The sequence below is a fragment of the Salminus brasiliensis genome, chromosome 4, assembly GCF_030463535.1.
Source record: "Salminus brasiliensis chromosome 4, fSalBra1.hap2, whole genome shotgun sequence".
Lineage (NCBI taxonomy): Eukaryota > Metazoa > Chordata > Actinopteri > Characiformes > Bryconidae > Salminus > Salminus brasiliensis.
In genome coordinates, this window is record NC_132881.1 from 30,863,739 (window position 1) to 30,889,237 (window position 25,499).

At 42.3% G+C, this 25,499-nt stretch overlaps 1 protein-coding gene across 2 annotated transcripts in view; it reads right to left on the reverse strand.

Moving 5' to 3' along the window:
• Positions 1-9,996, reverse strand: part of prkg1a (protein kinase cGMP-dependent 1a) — a 63,053-nt gene extending 53,057 nt beyond the window's left edge. Inside the window, exon 1 of one of the 2 annotated variants that reach the window (XM_072677973.1) lies at positions 9,422-9,996. In XM_072677973.1, the coding sequence (XP_072534074.1) occupies positions 9,422-9,678 (257 nt within the window). In that variant the 5' untranslated portion in view covers positions 9,679-9,996. Of the gene's footprint in view, positions 1-3,038; positions 3,623-9,421 lie in introns of those variants that run through there. The other variant, XM_072677972.1, reaches the window with a different exon arrangement.
• Positions 9,997-25,499: the final 15,503 nt, after the last annotated feature.

Consider the following 25,499-nt stretch of genomic DNA (forward strand, 5'->3'; position numbering starts at 1 on the left):
TATAAATCGGAAACGCACCAAAATACAGCTGTGTTCCTACCAGGCCACAGCACTGCAGAGTTTAGCACGTTCCACCTGTGTCTAATTAGCTACTGAGTTGAATCGGCAGTGTTAAATAAGGAGCAACACTAAAGTCTGCAGTGTTTTAGCCCACCAGAACATGTGCACTAAACATATTCATGGAGCTTCCTAGAACTTGCATTTTGCTCAAAGTGACAGTATCCAATTTATTTAGTGGCTAGTCTTTGCAAAAGTCCTTTAAACCAAATCGTGACTTGAAACACCGAACTAAACTGTAAACCTGCTTTATGCCATGTACACACATGTACATGAGAGTTGTCAGATCATTGTACTCTTCACACTACACAATTTGCCTTGAAATATGGAATATTTTACTGGTTGTGGTTTGCACACTATACGACTGCCCAGAGACATGGGGTCACAAATTACAAGATCTTTCACCAGGTGGAACCCCGATTCTGTCTGCCCTCAAAAACCTTCAAGCAAAGATGTTTGTGTACTGATCTGCAGTGAAACCATGCAGACAGAGAAAAGCACATGAAAGAGAAATGAGTGCTGTATGGTGTATAAGTCCACCCTTGTCTTTTTCCTCATTCCGTGTCTTACGCTCTCATTGGCTGTAGCTAGTCACTGCACTGCACTAACTTCTCCACTCTCAATTTAGAGTCACCGACAGATCCAGATATTAAACCTGCTAGATATTTGTCAGGGGCATACAAAGCATCTGCGATCACTCCACATGCTTTCGGTAGGCTGCAATCCTGGTTCACTAGTTCAAGAGAAAGACTGTCGGCTAGGGTTAGTTTTCAGCCTAGTGCGAATACCAACTCCTTTCTCCGACTTTCACTTTCTCGCACCTTGCTTGATCAAGGAAAGCTGCGGGCACAAGGCCACGTGGTTTCTATAGCAATTCGTTTTCTGATATCTAGTCCAGTTTGGGGGGGGGGGGGGGGGGCTCTCAAGTGTTACTGATGCACATCCTGTGGAAACACTGTCTCAGAAAACTGACTACAAGTAACAAAAACAACACATTTTACCAAAGTGGCCTTTGCTTTTTGACTACAAGGCCTTTCACTAGCGGTCTGAGTCTGTAATTTCATGAGTTATGAGTTTTGGAATTGTCGGAATCCGTTTTTGGTGAATTTTCTTTTCAATAAAGAGACAACAGGGTTTGAGTTTTACAGTATGTCACTTTCATGTACCAAGCTCTCATTATTCAACCATTGCAATGTTCCATTCTAGAGTACATTTAAAAGTAAAGAGTAAAGACAGTTGCAAAAGTGTTTAGTTACTCAGGTCATCGGCTTTTGACTCAACTGCCTTCACTACAGAACGATTGTATTAAAAAAAAGTGTAATTCATATTAACATAAATTGGTATATTTACTGTAAGTAAAGAGACGATCTAAAAGACAAAAGAGAATTTGTTGGTTAACATGAAGACTGGACTGTGGCTGGAGGAAATTCTAAATCCTTCTTCATGCCTGCTAGATCAATCTTCTGTAAGCAAAGCAGACTGGACACATACCTCCCCAAACCAAAACAGGGCAAAAGCAGGCTAGATTAAATCTTCTCTCAGCTGCATCTCAGCAGAGCACAGACAGGTATACAACAAAGACAAATGTATCGTTTTGCAGCAAATAACAAAGACCACACACATACAGGTTACCTAAGATCAACTCATGTTTTTTTGTTTTTTTTAATGAAAGCCCTGAAACACCCTTATCATTTCTATCATAGGCCCCATCTGGCAGCACCAGTGTAATCTGCTACTAAAACTATTCTTTATTTGTCTCTCTTTGAAATGACCTTAAAAGTCAATATTTGGAATAATGCATGGGTGTAACTTGCAAGTGGGTGAAAGAAGACGAGGAAAGGGTATTCCATTATTTTACAGGACTTCTGCTGTTGACATAAAAAACATATCAGTGCCATGCAAATATACAAAAGACTTCCGAAAGGTTTTAAACTAAACTGCAGAGACCACTGTGCATGAGAATGCTGGTCAACAGGTGAGTGAACCCACAGATCTCCCACCCACATTACTGAGGCACTACTGCACACCTTTCACTTATAACAGTCTAAGCAACAGCTTTATATGAGATAATAACCAATTTGCATGACATACAGGAGAACCTGGTAGCCTGCATACGTCACTGAAATGATGCAGCCTCGATTTCCATGCCGCTGCTTTGAAAAGCAAATGATGTGTCAGTTAAACAAAGCAGGCTTGCTTTATCCGAGGCCTCTGGCAACTAGGAATACACAGGCTGCATTACTGAACTCGAAATCTAGAGCCAGTCATCTGATCTACTGATGGTCAATCAAATCCATATAGTAGCTCACAACAAACCATGTTTGTAATAGACGTGTGAGGGCGAAGGTCTAGTGATATGACCTGATACCAATTGAAAGGTTCTTCACACAGCTCTAATATACCTACATGGCTCTGTATGGGACCAACAGTGGTTATTCTCTTCTTATAAGAGTGTATGAGAAGAATGATAAATGTAAAGTACTGCACCATAAAAAAGCTAAATGAACTTCTACATATACCACCATGCTGCCACCCCCCAAACGCACCTGTAAGAATTCAACTGCTTAAAGTCTAGCCTTTTTTGGCCACTGGTTTAAGACTAAGCCTGCATTAGGATGAAGGCTTCACTGTTGATGCACTGTTGCTTAAACAGAGCTGTGTTTTGGCTCAGTGCAAAATGCCATTATAGGGACAGAGCTCAAAGGTTCATCCTCACAGAGCTTGGTTCAGATATTAATGGCATCGTTTGACTGTGGTAATGAGATTCCTCAGTTCACTGATGATTTCCTACAGTGGTCCTCTCGCTAATGTACTGAAGAAGAGTGTGTGACAGTGAGAGACCTGTGCGATACACTCCACTCCCTCCACAGTGTGTCATTTCAGTGTTTGGCAGTGAAACTCCACACAGACACCACAAAGTGAACAAAGTGAACGACGGATTGCCCATTTCTTACACAGAAAACGGGGTGCTGTAAACCTACTGTGCGCTCTTGGGGTTGAAGGGCAGAGTTACGTGGCTGAGCTCCTGGATGTCGAAGGCGGTGGGTTCAGCGGAGATAGCCTGCCTCTTGGTGCGCTGCTGCTCCTGCAGCTCGCTGTGCTTTTGGACCTGCTGGGTGGCCGGGCGGATCACCGAGCGATACTTGTCCAGCTCGTTCTGCAGTTTCTGAATGAGCTCGTCCTTCTGGTCCAGTTCGAGCTCCAGCTCGTCGATGAGCGCGTCTCTCTGCCTCAGCTCCTCGATCTTCTCCTGCAGGGCGTACTGCAGGTCCCGCAAAGTGCCCATGGCTCTCACGCTCTCGCCACGACACGACACTTCTCAAACTTTCCCCCACAGAGAACGATACTTTACCAAGCCTCGCTCCTTCGGACTGGAAATCCCCACAACGGAGAAAACGACGCAGCACTCCGGGGTTTCTTCTCCGGAGGGCGAAGCGCCGGAGCCGTTGTGTTGAAGCTGCCGTTGCTAGTGACGTGACAGCCGCTCCGCGCGGACTCCGCGTGCAGGAGAATGTAGAGATTCCCGCTCCTTCTCGCGTGCGTCAGAGAGCGCAGGATTCCCACCAGCCGAGACGCGCTGAAGGAAACACCAGCTTCAGGCTTTCTCCCTCCCTCCACACACACACACACACACACATACGTACATACGCGCAAACACACACACACACACACACTAATGCGTGTTTGAACCGGAATAATTACATTAAATTAAGTGAGCTAATTATAATTATCTAGATAATCATGTGCAGACGTAGCAGACCTTTTTCCTCTCCGTAGGTTGTCAAGATTCACATTTATACAGTGTGTGTGTGTGTGTGTGTGTGTGTGTGTGTAGCAATTTGCACGGTAAGTGGGAAGAAGACAGAGTGATCAACAGGTTGTCTCATACGTATCTTCATCTTTGAAAAATCTAACCTACACGAGTGTTACAATGTTTTAATGATGGAAATATAATTAAAAACGTTGAAAACATTTGATTAAAATGAGCGTAATTGTTTTTTTTTGTTTTGTTTTTTTTACTGAGTGTTTTGGGATAGTGGGATAGTGAGAGAAATGGACGTGGTGTCTCAAGCAATACTCTGACAAAGCGTAAAGGCGCCCTCTGGTGGTAGACGAGTCGTGCTTAGGTCTCCGTCAACAGCATTGCTCTTTAAACCTAAACTGTTGTAGAGGTTCCTAGTCCCAGTCTTGTTCATCATATTTCTTAATGTGTTAAGGTTTCAAAGTTATGTGACACACTGAACTGAAATGCCCTGAAATGCATCACAGGGGAACAGGGGGACACACGAAAGACTGGGAAATGTGGGACTATAACTCAACAAAATTCTACAAAAACTGCCGAATTCAAGAATGGCTTCAGTTCATACAGGCTTCCATATGATGTTATATATTAATAGATTTTTGAGCTGTCAGAGGTAGAGGAGAAGGGCCTAGTGAAATGGTTTTAAAGTAATCTCTTTGACTTGACATTTCATTTAAGAAAATGTAAATAAATAATAATAAAAAAACTCACTTTTTCTGTGTAAAACAACATCTGCAGTTCTCTGCGATATTGGCTGGTTTCCCAGACCCAGATTAAACTCAAGCCTTGACTAAAACAGATTTTTTTATGATGAAACACCCTTGCAGTTTGGATTACATTTCATCCATGTCTCAGAAACCTGTTCTATAACTGTTGTGTGTGTTTATGCTTCTGCTGTGTATTTATGGCTGTTTCTTCTCTGAGTGGTGGTGGTCCATGGTAACTTTTATCTAAACCATGGATTTTGTTCTTCATGAACGGGTTAACGCACAGCACTTTGAGAGAGAACTGTGAGCGGTAAAAGCTGGCATGTGTTTGAAAAACAACTACTCTTATCTGAGGCTTCATGTTGAAAGCTGTGAGAGAAGTTCCCATGGTGCATGAGAACACCAAAGCCGAGCACCCAAAGTTTCTCAGGCCTGGTTTCCATACCTGTCTCTGATAGCCTTATTCAGGGGAAGGGATCAGGACTGAAGAAAAGAAAAAGACTTAAAAATAGCTGGATGTTACTGGTCTCATATGGAATCGCTTAGGCCAAATCCTCAAAAGCGTATTTAGATTAGTTCTCTTGTCTGCTCTCGTCTCTCTTCTCTTCTCTTAGTCTCTCTTTCTCTCTCTCTCTCTGCCGCTCTCTGCCCTTGAGAGGACCTCTCGCTGAGACAGGCTTTAAATTTCACCTCTATAAACTCTTCCTGCATGGCTCTTCCTCTATGATCGATGGTAAGGGGATCCGCTGTAACACGATGAGAGCTGCTGTTCTCTGGTGCCACAGGCCCATAACAGCCGGCATTTTGTCTCTGACCCCTGAATCACTGACAAGTGGACAAAACATCAACATCTCCATTAGCAGGGCCTTTGTTGGATGGCACTTTGGTTGTCTGAGTTCTCGCTGTGGATGAACGATGGTGGAGATTTTTTAAATCTATTTTTTCCCCCTTTTCCTTGTTGCTAAGCAACTATGAGACGGTTGCTTCATCTACATGGTCATGTGGAACAGTTAAGCACTTAATGTTCTCCTCTGAGTGTGTTTAAGTGGTCAGCCATTCTGTATGGTCCTTAGTTCAGAAAGATGAGGTGAGAAGCTTTGAATGAATCAAAAGCAAGGTTTGCAGCATGGCTGGCACACTGCTTCTGACCTGTCGTATAATTTTTCTCTTTCCTTAAACCCATTCCCACACTGCGTATTTATGTGGCATCCCTTCTTCATCACACATGATTCATCTCATGATTGACTGATAATTACCTGCTCTGGGTTTCCCAAAGCATCGTAGCACAAGATGATTCTTAAATGGTGGAGCAAGCTTCACACTGAACACTCTCTCTACAGTTAAGATTATGCTTTTGGGAAGACTGTGCCCAAATAAGTTTAATGTGGTTAGAGCAGGGAAATCACAAATGTTGTATTACAGCTTGCCAAACACTGGAATTAATAACCAATAGAATTTCAGCTCAACCTATGACTTCATATAGTAACAAACAGTTCAAATTGTTTTATTTATGTCATGTAAATATACTGAATGAAACAATGCAAAGCTTTAGAAAAACAAAATTAATTATATTCATTCAAACCTCAAAACTCAGAAAATTTCAGTCCTCCTATACCTTGCAACCAACAAAGCGTTCTCTTCTACAAATCACTGCAGTACCACCAGCTGGACAGAAACTTCTAATCACATCAAAAGCACATCACATCATCTGTCAAACATGGTGGAGGTACTGTAATGGCATAGTAATAATTGGTTGCAAATGGAACTGGACCACTGGTGTTTAATGATAATAAAACTGTTGACAGAAATAGTAATGTGAGGTGTTATGTGTAAGACTTACACTTTCTACAAATATTTATTCAGATTCTGCACAACTAATAGGATTAGACAATATGGATGGATGATGTCCCAAATTATACCATGAAAGCAACCCAAGAGCATCTTTAAATATAAATTAAACATCGTTTAATAGTAGTCACCTAACCTAAACCCAACTAAACACACTCTTTACTTACTGACGACGAAACTGAAGCAGAAAGACCCACAAACAAGCAGCAAGTGAGGTCAGCTGAAGCAGAGGCCTGGAAAAGCAACTTATGGGAGGAAACTCAGCATTGGTGATGTGGATGGGTGATAGATTCCAGGCAGTCCCTGACTGCAAAGTGTTGGCATCCACACATGACAATTAACCTACTTAATATTTTCTCATATTTATAAGTATGTTCGTTTGTTCCATGAAGGACTGAAAAACTGAAAGTCTACACTTCGATTGCATCACAAAAAAACTGTCCACATATTATTAGACAGGACTGCATATCAGTTTTACATCTGGCTTTCCATTGGGCTATTAGGAGCCTTTTTTCCCGAAGTGTATTATTTTTGGTGTACCATTATTATATATGTCATTTGTATTCATGATTAATTCAATCAGGTGTACAACAGGCCTAGTAGCTTTACCAACACCTGTCTGTACACATAATTGGCACCGTGTAAAAACAACAAGATCATGTCCTTTTCAAATTGCCACACAAATAACCCTTAGATTGTTAGTCCAAGACCCAGGCCTTTGCTTTACATCGCTAAACCTATCACAAGTAAATGAAAGGGGTTACACATGCAAAACCACGACCATCTAGCATGAGCTGGGAGTGATCAGAAGCAGTAGTGTGTGAGGTTGCTGCCCTCTGGTGGCACCTGTTAGGCTTTATTAGTCTAGACTCTAGGGTGTAATCGTGGCTCGCACTCAAAGCGCTGCAGGGGATCTCTGAGCGTCAAACCACCATTATGCACAGTTAGTCAGGGAGTGAGCTGTGTGTGTGAGCTGTGGTTGCGAGCGCTGTACAGCTCAATCTACAAACACTTCAGTTTACTAAGCTTCATAAATAATTAGTTTACGCTGCTAGGCCTCTGAAGTGGGACTGGGTCTAGAACACCACTACTACTTGCTTCAGAAATGAAGTGTGTAGTTTCATAAGCAGCGCTTGTCTGAGGAAAACTGCTCTCAACAATAAGAGCACTTCGTGTTGAACGAGGCAGCTGTGTGAGGCATTAGCCTGGTTACAACTACTGATACAATAACCGTGTACCACTTATGCAAACCACGTCGCAGTTAAGCACTTCCCTCCACAACAGCCATGCCAGCTCAACAACAGCCAGTGACCTCGTAATGCCCACGATTCTCCGTTTGTTCATTAAATGGTTGATCACAGAAACTTCGATCGCACAAGCAAAGACCGTCCCGCGTGCTCAGGCGAATCAGGGGTGGGGGGCGGCATATGGTCCACCGCAGCACTTTCTAATGGCATATTAAATATCCTCAGACAGGCTCTAACCCTAAAAGCGATAATGTACGGAGCTTCCTGTGCTGGCCGCCCGCTGGGAGCGCGCTGAGGAGCGGATCAATCCCAAACTCTCTCTCTCTCTCTCTCTCTCTCTCTCTCTCTCTCTCTCTCTTTCTCTCTCTCTCTCTCTCTCTTTCTCTCTCTCTCTCTCTCTCCTCTCTCTCTTTCTCTCTCTCTCTCTCTCTCTCTCTTTCTCTCTCTCTCTCTCTCTTTCTCTCTCTCTCTCTCTCTCTCTCTCTCTTTCTCTCTCTTCTCTCTCTCTCTCTTCTCTCTCTCTCTCTCTCTCTCTCTTCTCTCTCTCTCTCTCTTTCTCTCTCTCTCTCTCTCTCTCTCTCTCTCTCTCTCTCTTTCTCTCTCTCTCTCTCTCTCTCTCTCTCTTTCTCTCTCTCTCTCTCTCTCTCTCTCTCTCTCTCTCTCTTTCTCTCTCTCTCTCTCTCTCTCTCTCTCTCTCTCTCTCTCTCTCTCCTCCTCTTGCAGCAGCATCTCCGTCCATCCCTTCAGCACAGAGCACGAGCTGTCAACAGTAATCGAGCTTTACAGTGTTTTCGCTCACAGAAAGAGACCAAACGAGACCACCACTTCAGGTGTTAAGGGTCATCAGGTCACGTGGGGTCGTGTGTTCGCAGGTCATATAAGGTAATGTCTCACATGATAATTGGAGGGACACATCAGTGGCCCTGAATGATGAAGCCATGCCTTTATTCAATTTCCCACTAAACTCTGTCTAATTGAATGAACCCACCTACAGATTTTTCTTCAGTTAGAAGGACAGTGTGCGACATAGCGTCCAACTGCGCACGACCTGCCTGATGACCCATAATACCTGAATCCAGCCAACTAAGCTGAACTGGCGTACAGTCATACACCACGAACAGTAACTGACCCCTAATTTTTGAAAACTAAAACCCCCACTAATGATAAACTGACCCCCAGTGAAGAAATAATGACCACCACTGATAATAAGCTGACCTCCAGTGACGATAAATTCACCTCCAGTGATGCTAAACTGACCAGCAGTGACAAAAGTACCCCTTGTATAATAAACCGACCCCAGTGGTGATAAACTGACCTCCAGTGATGATACAGTGACACCAAATAATGCTAAACTGACCCCCACTGATGGTAGACTGACCCCCACTAATGATAAACTGACCCCCAGTGAAGAAATAATGACCACCACTGATAATAAGCTGACCTCCAGTGATAATAAGCTGATCTCCTGTGATAATAAGCTGATCTCCTGTGATAATTAACTGACCTCCAGTGATAATAACCGTACCCCACTTATGGGGTGCTAACTGACCTCGAATGATACTAAACTGACCTCCAATAATGATACACTGACCCGAGGTGACGTTAAACTGACCCAGGTTATGCTAAACCGAATACCACTGAGGGCAAACTGACCTCCAGTAATGATAAACCTACCCCGCCGACTACAAACTGACCCCTGCTGATAATAAACTTCAACTCTATGGCAGTGACCCCCTGCAGCGAACCGAACGGCTCCTCACCTGTCTGTTTTGCCGTGTTTGCGGAACGTTTGTCTAGCCACGTCCCGGGGCGTTGAGGGCTCGGCGGAGATGCCCTGCGCGCGCCTCGTCCGCGGGCCCAGCACGGGCGCGCAGGGCAGCACCGACTGGCACTTGTGCAGCTTGCGCTTGAGCTCGTGCAGCTCGTCCTCGCGCTCCGCCAGGCGCCGCTCCAGGTCCCGTATCCTCTCCTCCTTCAGCAGCAGCAGCTTGGCGAAGTCTTCCTCCAGCTCGCTCATGCTCGAGCCGCGCCGAACAAACTTTACCGCCCGGGATCGAATCCGCGCGCGTGCACGCGCCGCACCGTCACGCTGGAGAGGGTCGACACAAACGATGGGGGCTTCTTTTGTCTATATCCTTTTCTCTCTTTTTTTAAATGCAAGATTTGAGCTCAGCTGGGGTGTGTTAATTACACGTGTTTAGACTCGACTCGAGCCGTGAGGAGAAAGAGAGAGAGAGAGACAGACTGAGAGAGAAAGGGAGAGAGAGATAGAGAGAGAGGGCGGAGGAGCCTCCCGGGAGCTGGAGATGAGCTCTCTCGCTCTCTCTCTCTCTCTCTCTCAGAGAGCACTTCCAGCTCCTCTTTCCGCCCCGTCACTGCTAGTATGCTGCACCCGGGCGGACATGAGGGTCAGTGCTGCTCCCCTGGACGCACACTCAGTCCCGAAAAACACACACACATCCGCGCGCGCGCTGAAGAGCCCACTCCAGGTCCTCACGACCAACAAACATTCAGCCCTCGTCTCTTGCTGGTGCGCGTCACGTGATCAGACGCATGACGTAGTTGTGTGTAAGTCCCTGTGAGTGAGAAACTGGCTGGTGTTTGGGTGCGGGGCTGCGCTGAAGAAGTTTGGACATGTCTAGGTGTTAAAAAACGTGAACAAACGGCTGTGTGCCTGTGACCAGGAGACGAGGAGGCGCTTGAATCTGAGACCTGCGTAAGAAAACGCTGTAGTGAGAACTGTGCGTTTAGACACGATGGGAAGAGCTTGTGGAGAGACCGTGTTCAGCCAACCGAACCACATTACATCCCTGCTCCCCCAGAGCTGCTCATATTCACACACAGAGAGAGAGAGAGAGAGAGAGAGAGAGAGAGAGAGAGAGAGAGGAGAGAGAGAGAGAGAGAGAGAGGGAGAGAGAGAGAGAGAGAGATAGAGAGAGAGAGAGAGAGAGAGAGAGAGGGAGATAGAGAGAGCGAGATAGAGAGAGAGAGAGAGGGAGAGAGAGAGAGAGAGAGAGATAGAGAGAGAGAGAGAGAGAGAGAGAGGGAGAGAGAGAGAGAGAGAGAGAGAGAGAGAGATCTTATTACAGTGTTTCATACATGTTTTCATCCCGGGTGTTGTGCAGCAAAATAGTCCTCAAAGAAAACTTTTGTAGTTTGTAGGGTTTTTTTTTTGTATGCAAAAAACAAAGTCTACATTTGTAATGTAAACCTTGTGACCCCTGAATCCTGTCACCACCACCACTGTAAAAATCCGAGCCTAGAAGTGTCTCTTGAACAGAGCATTGCGCATCAATCTACACGGTGACTTTTAATATATTCTAAAGATTATTATTCAGTAACTACATGACAAATAACAAGTACTGTTGGATATTGCTAAATGTGTCTATCACGAAATATTACTTAATATCACTAAATATTACTAAATATTACTGTTTTCAAGTTCCTCAAATGAACCATTTACAAACCGCTCTGTAAATGGTTTATTATAGCACCAAAAAAGTTCCACTGTCATGAATCAGATAAGCACGTGTTTAAAGTGTAGCATTGATAGAGATTAATTATTTGACAGAATTTGACAAGTTATGCTGTATCATTTAAAAAGGACTCACTTCTGGACGATGTCCAACGGCTGCTATTAACTTAACCAGTAGTCTGGTTATTTGGGCTCTCTTTGGCCATATTTAGTCAACATAGCAACACAAACTAAACCAAGATCTGTTCGCTGATAATAAAAAAAACTCAGTTGCAGAACCTTTGCTGTATCTCAGTATCATGAGTAGAAAATGGTTATTCATAAACAGTGCTTCATTTCTAGCAGCCTGATTCTTCTGTAAGTGAATGATGGCAGTAGAGTGATCACCCTAGTGGTCCTGTGCAATACTGCAGAGGTTCCCTGTTTGCCTGAGGGACAGATAGCATTACAGGTGTGTGAGGGGATTCTGTGGCTAAGAGCAGCAGCAGACATTACTCATCTCGTTCCTACTAACCCCCACTCCCCCCCTTCCCACACCTCTGCATAAGCTAAGGAGTGAGACTGAAGTCATGGACCAGAAAGGCTTACACACAGTAATATTTAATGAGGTACTTTATGTACTGGTTGGCTACTCATCAAAGAAAGTGCCTCTGCATATGAACTGCAAGACCTCTCCTACCTAGGCAATGATATTCGGATCGGAGCCGGACAACCTCACCCTTTTTGGCAAGTAACATTTCATACTTACATTGTATAATGTGTCTTGCTTTTGTAATTAAAAGCAGCATTGTGTAAGAATTTGTGTTTTTGCTCATGGGCTCCCACTCATGGTGAGTGTAAGACACGTTTACAAATCAAGCTATGAGTTCCCCCTAATCAATAACTGTACACGTGCATTTGTTGACAAGCTTAGAAGCACAGAACTGGCATCTGAAAGTAAAGAAGGGCTGTGGACTGATGTTGAAGAGTAATATTACAGTATTTTACACAAATATGACTACACAAGCGTTTACGTAGCGTTACACAGTTCTTTCATAGGATCTGCTCCAAGTTACAGTGTGCAGTAGCCGGCGTCCCAGGTCTGGACAATGACGATGACAGAGATGCCATTCTCCCTATTACAAGTCAGTAAACAAGTGATTTTGAAGATGTTATGGTCAAATGTAAACACAATGCTGCTTTCATGCACTGTATTATAAATGATTAATTAAGTTATGTAAGTTCAGAATGTATTCCATTAGTGTATATTTGTGTTCTTCTGAGATTTCTTTAAAAGTTGTGTAACATTTCATGTTTACAGAAGATGAAATACGTGCATCCAAAGAACCGTTTAAAAGTTCTAAAAGTCAATGTAGAGGTTCTTCACCAGTTCAACATCTCTTTTACAAAAGAACGTACCTGTAATACAGTGTAGTGAAAAAGTGCATAAACACTTTCTCTACTTTCAAAATGAAATATCCACATATAATTTTGCCAATATTCCAAATGAAATATGCCTAGACAGCATCCTTAGACCAAAATAATGAGATTTCCGAGGTTGCACTGGAAAGCCTGGAGCAGCCTGTTCAAAGCCGCCAGTCAGAGGAGAGTCTTCCTTTACTCTGCTAGTCCACTCCCCCTGTCTGTCCATTCACATTCTGTCAACTGGCAGCTCCCACCTCACAGCCTACAGGCCTGGGTTCACTTAAACTCACTCTCCTTCTCTCTCTCTCTCTCTCTCTCTCTCTCTCTCTCTCTCTCTCTCTCTCTTTTTTTTTTTTCCTCATCTCACTTATTCTCTCTCTTTCTCACTGTAATCTCCCTCAGGCTTGACAGCAGGGTATATTTTTAGTCGAGTGTTTTTACACTTTGTTTTCAAAGCTTAGCACAGACCATTTTTTCTGTCCGCTTCTCCAATTACTCAGGTATCAGTCAGAGGTGTCCTTCTCCTCACATCTAGCCCGCTGTGTCTGACAGGCTCTGTAGTCAGCCGCTTCCTCTAATAGGCTCTTCCAGCATTCTGATCGCCTCCCACTGGCTACTCTCACGCTCTGACCCAGTACGTCTGCCAGTACTGCAATATTCTCAAGAGTTGTTTTCATTCTACACAAGGCAGAGATCAGGCTATTCACATATCACATTACATACTTTCCGTGTTATGAGCTATGCTTTTGCTTTTAGCCATTATGTGCAGAATGTTTAGCACCCAAAGTTATTTGTAATGATAATGAAAAAGATGTAGGCACTAAACTACAGGTTACACATTGCACTGCGGTAACTACACTGAGGCCGGATATGGTGTTATACTCAAAAAGTAAAAATATAGTTCATTTTATAGAGCTAACAGTTCCATTTGAAGATGAGGTTGATGGAGCTTATAAAAGGAAAAGGTTTAGACATGCAGATCTGGTGGGTAAGGTGAGCAGGCGTGGGCAGCAGACGTATATCAGACCAGTAAAGATAGGTGTTAGGGGTTTTGTAGCCAAATCTGTTACATATTTGCTGGTTGAATTCAGACACTGTGTGCTGAGGGCAGCTGTGAAGAAAGTGTTAGAAATAGCTGAGAGATCTGGTCAGTGCTTGTGAATAAGAAGTGCTGAGGTTGGGTGGGGAAGGACAATGAGTGATTGAAGGTGTGGCATGGTGGGAGATATAGGCTTTTTGTGCTTATGCTGTTGGTATAGTGCTTCTGAGGTTGTGAGTAAAATCCTGTAAAATTCCAAGAAGCGAGCTTGGAGGGAAGTGGGTCTGGGACGCCAGACTTCACTGTTGAGCTTTCTGGAGGGGTTGTGGGCTTCATTCCTCTGTGACCCCAGTGTTTCGCTGAATTAAGAACTTGCGATGTAGAAGGTGATTCGTGTATGGGTGAAGAGAAGATTTTGTTTAACCTTAAAAGTTAAAAGTAGGATTTTGTCATTTGTAAAAATAAAAGTGTTGCTGATCGGATCAAAAACGACCAGAGGAACCTTAACTGTTAGATGTAATGGCAAATGTAATATGTCATAATCTGTGTTTCTATGGATTTATCCCTAGTTCCCTAATTTCTTAATACTTAATGTACCAAAACATAGACCTACTGGTCTTGTACCAACACCAACCACTGGCAAAATAATGAAGCAATGGTGCTAAGCTAAGCATTTTCTATTCCATTTAATAAAAAAATGCTTAATGTCACTTCATGTACTAAACACTTTTTGTCCACATTTTACTTCTCAGACCTTGTTGCTCTGCAGTAAGGTATAAGGAAACACAAGGGTGTCTTTAGGCCATTGTTTCAATAAATCAAACCACATTAAGCTTTTTCAGCTTATGTCTCTTCAGTCACATTGCATGTGAGCATTGCTTTGTTTCAGTGGCATGTATGACATTCTTTAGCTTTAGCACAGTCTGCTTAATTGCTATTTGTGTATCCATCTGTCTGAATAGTGTCACATTCTCTTCTGGTGCTGTGCTTTTCACCTGCCCACTCCTGTCCTCACAAACCACACTCTGCTAAATGCAGATTGATCCTCTGGGCTTCATCAGCCTTCAGCACTGTTCTTTAGGCATATCCGAAGGCTAAAAGACCTACGGGTGGGTGATCTATGCGGTGCGGAGTCCTGGTGAGCACAGAGAGTGGAGCAAAGTGCAGGCCTTAAAAGGAGTAGCGCTTGTGAGGTAAGCAGCTTGAGATACTTCTTCCTGTCACAGAGCTAAAGACAGCAAACAGAACACTATGTCTCCGTCACAGAGCCGCTTGGATTGCAAACACACTGCACAGCCTCTCCATACCAACTCGACATAACAGGCCCACATGCTACTATTGCCCAGACCAACTGAGCTAATTGTAATTAGTGTGGAAGAATGGCTTTGCACAGGCTGTCTGCTACTGTGTGTTGTGGTAGAATCTGTAGTGGTCAGAATTAATTATGAAGTAGGCTGGGTGTTGACATGGCTGTTACTGTATGTTTGGGTTTGGGTACAAGCTCAGTGAGAGAGAGAAAGAGAGAGAGAGAGAAAGAGTGAGTGAGAGAGAGAGAGAGAGAGAGAGAGAGAGAGAGAAGGGGTATTTGAAAAGGTCACTATGCAGATTTTTTGCATTAGCCTTTAGATGACCTGTCAGAGAGGATAAGTTACCATAAGAGAGGAAAACACATGTGGAAGGAAATAATACCCATAATACCCTTCAACGCTGAGTCGTTCCTAAGGACATGCTACACAAGCACTAAAGTGAAACAGACCCTCATCCAAAGGGATATATCACTTCCTGTGTAGTTGAAAGGGATTTAGACCACAGAGCATATTATTATACCACTGCATTACTTAGAAATGGATATCTGAGCACACTGGCTCAGCTTTGTACATACAGATAATGCATAATTCTACTATATTATACTATACTATAATATTTAATTATTATGTCCTAATTGTTCTCCGCCTTTGATGTATGACAGTTATGTCAGATCACTTTAAGTAAACAATGCCGCTCTGAAACTACGCCATGCAGCTACGCTAAGCTTAAACTGGAACCACAGGCTTTCCATCCTATTTAGAATGATAAGTGCTCACTTGTAGTGTGTAGTTGGACATTATAGGTTATGCCTTTTGGGATTTGCAGTGACTCCTAAAACAGCAACTTTATTTTAAATCACATTGTTTTCTATTTTCCTAATTTACTCACTTTTCAAGCTGAGGTCAGCTAGGTCACTAAAGGCATTTAAACTGAGTTCAGCAATTCAAGGAGGACGCAGGCCTGTCTGGCCTGAAGCAGCTTGTGGACAAGATTTGCCAGTGACTCATTCTCTCCAAGGAGTAAGGCTACAACTCATCATCTCAGTTATTGAACAAAGCTTGTGCATTTTGGACTGACAGACACCTGAATTATTTACTAACAGAGAAAAGCAGTAGTGCATAGAGCCATCATTGTCAGCAGTGCTTGTTGGTGTTTTCATGCTTGTTCTTGGCTGTAATTCTGTGTGTTTATGTGTTTTTATTTCAGTGTCCTCAGAAAACCTTTCTAAAATCTCCAAAATGGTGCATTCATCAAAGGAAAACATTAACAATGAACAGTTATACAGATTTGTAAAAAGAGATTTGTAAAATACACTTTCACATTAAGCAAAGTTTCTTTAAAAAGGGCATTTCGTTAATATAATTAATATGTTTTTTAAGCAAACCAGACCCTTTTTTGCCAACATAATTTTTAAGTGTAATATAATGTCTTTTTAAAGTAGCTTGAAAAAACTCAAAGGGTTTGCTTTTCAAAGGGTTTGCTTTGTCACTTTTGTGTCAGTTGGCAGTGCAATAAGTTAATAAAATAAATAATATATCAAAAATAAGAGTCCTGCCATTGTATTATGATACAGACAACATAGACAACATGATGGTCAGTTAGGTCTTCCACCCACCTTCAGCCATGGCTTGCCTGGGACTGGGCTAAAGAGAGAAAGAGAAGGGACCCAACAGCACAGAATAGCTTAAGGTGGATGGATCTATAAGTGCAGAAGGTTTACAGCTCAGACACTGCAGGTCAGGGCATGAAGTGCCATGAGTTCAGCTACAGGACAGATTGCCTAGTCGAAAGTATGTTTGTGTGTTAAAGCATGAGACGGCAACATTAAGACTTCAACAGCGTTCTCAGCCATCATATGGGGTGTAATATATGTTTGGAGGACATGAGGCTTCTGTTAAACCATGAATTGGTAGCAGTAAAAGATGGTTCCACAAGATATGCCTATAAGACAATGCAAGTACATTACCTTTTCTTCAAGTGATGGAATGGGTTGAGGAGTGATGTCATGGAGAACACAATCACCAGAGTGAGAGCTTGTGGGACTGATTTGGGAAATGTGTGGCAAAGAAAAAAATCGGGGTACTGTAGGAGGTCTATGGATAGACTGTGTAGGAAGCAGATCATTTAGATAATTTTAAGAAAATGTATGATAGACTCTGTTTTCATTGAACTGTGTTGTTGTTGATTTGTTCAGTTTACTAGGACAAGGGGATATATCATTCTATAAGCAAATTTGCAAACACTTCTGTGGTTTAAAAAATACATCATCAACCTGACACAGTATTTTTGTTAGGAAACTTCTTAGGACAGTTCTTTGGAGAATTAGGCCCAATGTTGATAGAGCTGAAGTTAAAAATGTGTGTTTCCCTGTTTCTGAACAGTATATTTGCCTTTGTTTGTTTTTGACAACATGGCACCCATGTAGGACCCTTATGGCCTCACACTGTATGTGTGCGTCTTTATATGTGTGAAGTCTAAGCAGGTATGCATGGCATGGTTATGTAGAGAAGGCCGACGAGGGGCAGCAGGTCAGACTCACTCAGCTGCTCCACCACTGCTGCAACATTCCTGACACAGGCTCATAAAAAGCCAAGGCCACTAAAGATAGGCACAAGCAGCTCCAGGAGTCGCTGTAAATCACCGCCCTAAGGACCCCATTAAAACTGGCCCCATACATTCTGGAGCCCCCGCTGACATCACTTCAGTGCTCACGCCATTCCCATGTGCTTTAGACGTCCTTTGTGACAACACTAATCACTGCAACATCAAACAGCCGAACTGAGACTAACACCAAGCCTCTCTCTCTCTCATGTCCTCTGTTTCTTGTTTTGCCAGCTCAGAGCCCCTGTGTTTTTACTGTTCCGTTGTCGGTAGCAGCTCTCTGCTGACCTCTGTGTTAACATGCAGCGAGACGTTCCTTTACCTGATTCTCTGAACTGGACCCCAGGCGGTTTACTGTCCTAAACAGCCTCATGAACAGCTCAGTCCTCCCCCCTCCAGCCACACATTCCACAGCCCACCACCTGCAGAACTCACTAAACAGTTAATGAAGGGGAGCTGGGTGTCAAAGGTAATAACAATGTGCTCAAAAAAAAAATGAAAGACAAATTATTACAGATGTGTGTATACTGACACAAAAGAGAAAATGACCGGCCCCTCAAATGCATTGCGAGCAGTAACTGTTGCAAAACAAATCTAATTTAATATGAGATTTTTTGAAACTTATTGAAAATCTTAAATATAAATATTAATATTTAAATATAAACTGCAACCGTTTTTTATGTTTTGACATCATTTAAGTCTGATATTTCTATGATAAATGAACCAATAGAAATGCCCCAAAATAACTTCCATTCATAGTTAAGAAGTTTTGTTCCTTCTTCTGGAGTTTACAGTTTTTTTTGCATGGTGTGAATTACAGTCCATGTAGTTACCATGTAGGAGCACTTAATGGTTCTATAATTACAGACCGTAGTTCCATCTGTTTCTTTGTTAACCTTTTCTCATCCTGTTAATCAGTGGTTAGGACCCCACAGGACCACCCCAGAGCCTGTGACTGTGTATTTAATGTGTGTGAAAACATGAACAGCGCGACATCTCTTAAAAGTGAAGCCACTTTTGGTATGCAGTGGTCAGTACCTACTAAAACCTGTACTGGCAACAGGGCCATGGGCACCTAAAGCTCTTTGATGCTATTCATGGAAGCCCCACCTCACAGCTTACAGGAATTAAAGGATCTGCTGCTAACATCTTGGTGCCAGATACCACAGTATGCCTTCATCGGCCTATTAAATCCAAAATGTGTATTTGTATAGTGATCTGGGTCCTGTTTTCTTGTTACACTGACAGTGAAGAAGTGATGATGGATGCTCCATAATTCTTGCTATGCCATGTTCTCTCTCTAGCTTCCTGCATCCTCCATGTTTCCTGTCTCTCAGCTGATGTATACATTTCAAAGATGTTATCTTAACCATATCCTTACGTTCCTGTGTGTGTGCAAAACACAAAACACAGCGAGAACTACCTGTGTGACTGTCCATTCTACATGCTTCCCGAAACATCTGTGCATCTGTGAACATGCTTCCAATAAAATGGGCTTCATAACATCCTGTGGAATGGCTGTCTGTGTGTGTGAGTGTGTGTGTCCTTATGTGTGTATCTGTTATGGTCCCCAGAGAGACAGTCGATGGGCGAATGATCTCACCAGGCCTCTCAAATCCTATATTTCCCCAGTGACCCCAGCAAGAAACCAGAAACTGACTGACAGCAGCAGTCATTAACACTGAGACAACATTGCACATGTCCACATTGACGTACAGTGAAAGACTCAATGCCTTTTTCACATTCATGTTTTCTGGCTCTTTGCTAACCAGCTCATGTAGATTAACAGTGTTGTATACATTCAGTTAAGTAGTGCATTTAAATCATTTGATAAACATTGGTCTCATGGTAATTAAATGTATTAAAGCATCACAGTTTTGCTTTTTAGTTAAGTTTGGCTTTAATTGTGTGGATGTAATTTCTTTCATTTATGTGCACTCATGTCAGCAGGGGTACCAAGATACTGGAGGCCAAAAGACCTTTTTTTTCCCCTTCATCTAAGTGAAATTGATATTATAATTACTCCGGCCCACAGTTTCTACGGATAAGAGCTGGGAATAATAAGAGAATAATATCTTCTGTCCACCAAAGCCTAATAAATGTAGGAAATTAGACTTCTACTGAAACATATCCAGAGCTGTACTGCTAATCAGGGAGTCATTTCCTCGCATGGAGCTGAGTTCAGGTCTCTGACTAATGATGAGCGAAGGAGGCAGCCCCATTGTCTTTGATTTCTGCTTTGTACATTTCCATTGATGTTGTTTGCCTGCGGTTGCCTGGGAGTCTGTGTTGCCTTCTTCATCTTCACTTGACATCACAGTGGCAGCGGACAACGAACCTCCGGAGACAGACTGGACGGATATGTGTGGAACACATGGGGAGCGCGTTGCGACACCAATGAATAATGTTTGTTTGAGAAGAGAGCCTTATATACCAGAGCCACACTCTTGGTGCTAAAAAGCATTCTTTGGAGCAAAGCCATAGACGGAAACACTTCTGGTCCCCTAAACGGCTTTTTTAAGAACCGTTCTTATAAATGAGATATGCCAACTATGAAGATCTAATGAATCTACCACATAACAAGCTGAATATGTTCCACACCAATTACGTTCACCTGGAACTGTATAGCCAAGCCAAAAACTCTGATGCGTAAACGGTCAAAGTGCCAAAATAAACTCACATGAGTGATTATGTGAGGTGTACTTTCTCAAGACTCTTCGGTTTCCTCTGTGCAGAATACATGGACAGTTGCAGAGTTGATTTAGGAAGGCCCTGGCTTTGGTCTGCAGACAATGGTTGCTGATAATGTCCAAGGGCCAGGGGCGCCATGGGGGGGTGGTGGTGGGGGGTGTTAGGACAATTCTAAGGGACTGTGACTGACAGGGCCCTAAAAAGGTATTAATGGAGTGTTTTGGGGCCCAATGTAATATCTTTTCATGGTCACAAAATCCCTGGCAACCACCCTGCCAAGAGCTGCACCATTTATCTGTCAAACTTTGATAAAGAACAACAAGCTTACATACTAATTTTTTTCTCATTTTGTCCCTATCCGGAGCCCTTTAAAGTCATTTCTTCTAATTTCACTCCAAAAAATAAAGGTACTTCACATAGTTGATTTTGGGCTATGCCATAGAATAATCACTTTTGTTTCCCCAAAGAAACTTGTTTGTGATAGAGATGTGTGAGTGTGAAGCAATCTGTTACATCAACTGAAGGCTATTTAAACCTGTAAACTCACACATCTTCATTACAAATGTTTTTTTAATAGAACCAGAAGTGGTTCTTCTATGGTGGTTCTTATTTTTGAGAGTGTTTGGAAATATCATGTGCAACTATTTAGAGAAGCCCCAAAAAAGCAGCAGTTATAGCAGATATGCTGTGCACAGCTTTAATTATAAAGAGGAATGTATATAAGAATATACTTAGATGCTATTACCAAGGGGTAACGAGTTTGAATCGAAAGCCACGCCGATTTGCCATCGGTGGCCGGAGTCCGAGAGAGCACAATTGGCATTTCTCTCTGTTACTCTTCACAGGCATCTGTTAGCTGGTGTGGCGGTCCCATCGTGGTCCCATCGCTATGAGTTGAGTTGACTTGGCTCAAAAAGTTGAGACCATTGCTAGTTCTAAGGGTAGTTATGAAGGGGTACGTTAATTGGCAGTACCAAATGCGAGAAAAAGGAAAAATGGAAACAGTTTTGACCAACAAATAATAAAAAAAAGAATGCACTTATATAAGAATTGTAAATATACAAGGAGGACAACTAAGATATTTTAGGATCATGCTAAGGCTCTACCGTGTGTAGGCTGGGTGAGAATGCGATCAGTCAGCTCATAGACTCAGCAAGGTGCATTACGGCACAATCAAGCGCTCATACTCTCAGCCTTATAAGAGGCCTCAAGTCTTTAGAGGAGTATTGAGCTACTCAATCAGGGTTCATTCAGGTCCAGACTAGAATACATTACAACTTCCAAAACGACTACATTAGTCACGACATTACAGCCTAGTGAATAACTGCAGTAGAGTCTTGATGAGGAAGGTACTCATGCTTTGTATTACATAGCCCTAATGAATGTAATATTATAGAACGGATAGTTGTAATGGACTGAGCCATGTCTGAAGTCATTGTAAAATGTTCGGTGTGCACACATTAGTAGAGTTTTGTATTATAGATAAAGCTAATAAATAACATTAGAGCTGGTCAAATTGTATTTTGCTGCCTTTTCAATGCAACCCACCTTCATTTGTAGCTTTTTGCTTAGCTTCAGAGATCAAAGTCAGAGATCAAAAATACACTTTTACAACTCAGTGTTGAGCCAGCAATGATAGGATCTGTGTTTTGTTTATAGAACACAACAAGACAATAAGATGAGAGGAGTAGGAGAAGAGCAAACTGTGACAGGCAGCAGAAGAGGCACACCAACAAAGTGACAAAGTGGGAAAAAGAGTAGAAAAGTGGGGATAATGAATATTGAGTGACTTCCATCCTACACTATGAATGCATTCACTCACAGCTTGTCTAGTCCCTGTAGAGAAGTATTGCCAATAGAAGCAGATTAACATGGACCTATTGGCACCATGCCCAATGCCAGGTGTGGGCTATAGAGGTATAACTTTGCCCAGCATTGAGCTGTGGAGCAGTAGAACCTTACTTTCTGGAATGATGGTGCTCTATTCAATACTTTTGGGATGAGCTGGGAAGTTCATCAACATCCTGACCTTACTAATGCTCTTGTCGCTGAATGCAAGGAAATCCTCACAACAATGTTCAAAACAAAAACAATCTTTCTTGATTTCCAAATAAACAGTGAATGAGCAGGTGTCCAAATACTTTGTTCACACAGTACATGTCTATTGGCACGAAAGAGCAAGCCAATATTCCAACACAAGAGGAGTGCAGTCAAACTAGACATAGCTAATAATGGACACAGACATACAGACATAGACACACACAGACCCGTAAAGAGTTTGGCAGGACTTGTTGACATGAGCATCCTCTAGAGACGTGAGGCCAAAAATAAAAGCATGCTGATTTAAGGCTGTAAGACACAGGCTCCTTAGAATAAAATAGCAAAAATACCCTAGTGGTTTCCCAAGTGGTTATCCCAACATGAAATGTGTATTCCTGGGAATGAATGTAGCCTTGTAAAGTAATGTACATAAAGAGTGAAAAAAATGCCCCATATGGTAATGAATAGCATATTTAGAGGCATGCTTTCACCACTGAAACCCTCGCTCGAGAATGTTTAAAGCTTATGCATACAAATGGCTGGTATAGCACTGTGCTCTCCATAAGGCAGCTGTTGTCCGTACAATTTAATTCCACATCCAAACAAGCACACTAAGTCCTTGGGCAAGACAACATTTGAAAGGTGATTAGACTGTGAGTTACTCTGCATAAGAGTTTGTGCCACATGGCATAAAAGTGCATGAGACATAAAACATGTCAAAGAGTGTACATCTACTTCAGCCCACAGGAGAGTGAGTGGCGTTCCATATGGCATGCTGCATCTCCCCGCTGTCCACCAATGTCAAAAAATAGATACAGTATTGATCAGTCAATGTGAAGCCTTTTAGTGTACCCTCATCCCACCGATCCATCAAACTATGAGTGAGAAAACAGGGTGAGACTGGTGAGGCCATCTGGCTTTGAGCCAGAGATGAAATTCTCTTCACTCATAACGCTTTGCTCTTTTTTTCTGTTCCCAGTTCCCTCAATATAGAGTTTACAGTATTCTCTCAGGCTATTTCTCTCTATTTCACTCTCGCTTATGACACACATGCACTCACACATACACACACACACATAAACAGCACTGTTTCCCTGCTGGATTACTTCTACAATTGGCCTATCCATGCTTGATATGCCCCCAAAAAAGTCTTTGGTAGCTATCGTTACTTGGCTGGACAAGTATTAAAGAAAGCTCAGAGCAGAAATCTCATTCAAACTAATGAGTTTAGCTCAGAGTGTAGATTCGCTATATAACATAGAGTTAACACTTTTCAAATGCTGTTCTACCAAACTGGGCAATGTTTTTGACTGACAAATCATGACTATTAGTCATAGGTCAGATCAGATCATAAATATTCAAATTCACCCAAAGAAAAAGAGGAAAAAACATACCTAGTAGTACGATAATACTTTCTGACATCTGTCTATTAGACTCTTGTAGTATGTTAGCGCATTCTACAAAAATGCTTAACACACCGCATTTTTGGTGGTTCTAGATTAAACACAGCACATAAAAAGCATATAAAATACATTCCATATTTTATTTTTTTCCTTTTCTAACAACTGACTGAACCTTGGTTACACCCAAACTGGTCCTGTCCATTGTAAATCAAAAATGTGAATGATTGATTCCACTGCTACTTGCTAATTGTACAGATGGTTAAAAAGGCCTTCTGGTCTGCTTGTGAAGATCCAACCAACATTCATTTTACCAAAAGCTTCCAATGAACGACTAGAAGACTAGTACCGTAACACTTGTAGAGTTTTAATATGAGCATCTTTGTATTGAACAAAAACAAGCTAAAAAGCCTGGAGGTCCAGTTGCAGTAAGGGCTTCACAGTGCATGTATGATGTTAATCCATCACCAAGCCCAGGACATCCACTCTAAAGCCCCAAACCCTTAGTGGTCAATGAAATTACTTGGGGCGCGACCATACCAGAACGCACCCTCTATGTGTGAGTTTTATGTTTAATGACACGTGTGTGCAGATGTTTTAACGCATGTGAAGATTTATGAGCAGAATTTGATCGTGTCTCTTGTGATTATGGCAGAGTGAAACCATGTGCCAGATATGATCCATGTGTTTTCAGGTATGTCCTGAACTTAGACAGCAACTGTATGTGATGATCATGCTAGTACCTGTTCTATTAAACAAATGAACAGTGATTGTACGTAACCTGTAAAATAAAAAATTCGGCCAGTGTCATGTTTAACAGTGTCAGTTCAGTGGTGATGAACTGACTGAGCAATCTGCAATGCAATAACGTGGCAACTTCAGCAAAAGCTTAAGACTGGAGAAGGATTTAAGTGACATATGCATTGTAAAAAACACTATAAATTACAGACCTTCATTGTTTTTAATTCTTAGAATTCACAGGCACAGGAATACAGACATTCATAAAAAATGCTCAAAATGTCTAGCATTGATGAAATGGGGTTGTTACAGTCGCTCAGTGGGTTGAATAAGATTTTTGGCAGCATTTATTCGTTCCTGAGAATGAATGCATTTGTGGGTGCTGCACAGATAGGTCAATTAACCTCAGAGAACCTTAATCGATCATTTGTCAGAGTGTCTATGTACATGTACGGCTAAATCGTGTGCGGTACCTTTATTCTGTATGACAAAATCTGGAGAGGTAACAACAGTTCTTATAGCACAAGTGGGGCACTTAGTTTCCTCTAGTTTCCATCAGTCTCAGGAATTGGATGGAAATTATAAACATGATAAAAAATCTGATAAAATCTCTCTTACTTTGCCTGACCAAGTGGTGCTTTTACAAGCACGATGAAACAGCTTGAGGTGGGCTGGATAGAAAGGGCCACAGATTGAGGAACAGACTGGATATAGCTAAAGCCAGAACAATAGAAACACACTCACAGTCAGAATCAACTTCAGTCCATCAGCCCTGGATTCAGATTTTTGGACACACACACACACACACACACACACACACACACACACACAAATTCTTAACAAAGTAGGTTAGGTACAGGACAAAGGTTAGATTTAAGACAACGATTAGGTTTAGGATTGAACCCTTGTATAGGAATAGGTTTATAGGCTGAGGTTATGATCATGGTCAGGGTCAGGTTATGGACTAGGGATATTTTAAAGGGTTTGAGGTTGGTTTATAGTTATGATTATGGTCTTGGTTACGTTTAGGAATAGGGATACTCTGTTTAGAGTTTGAGGTTTAGTTAGGGGTTAGATACAGGGCTAAGTTTAAGTTTAGGGTTCAGATTAGGACCAGGGTTAAGTTGAGGGCATGAGGTTAT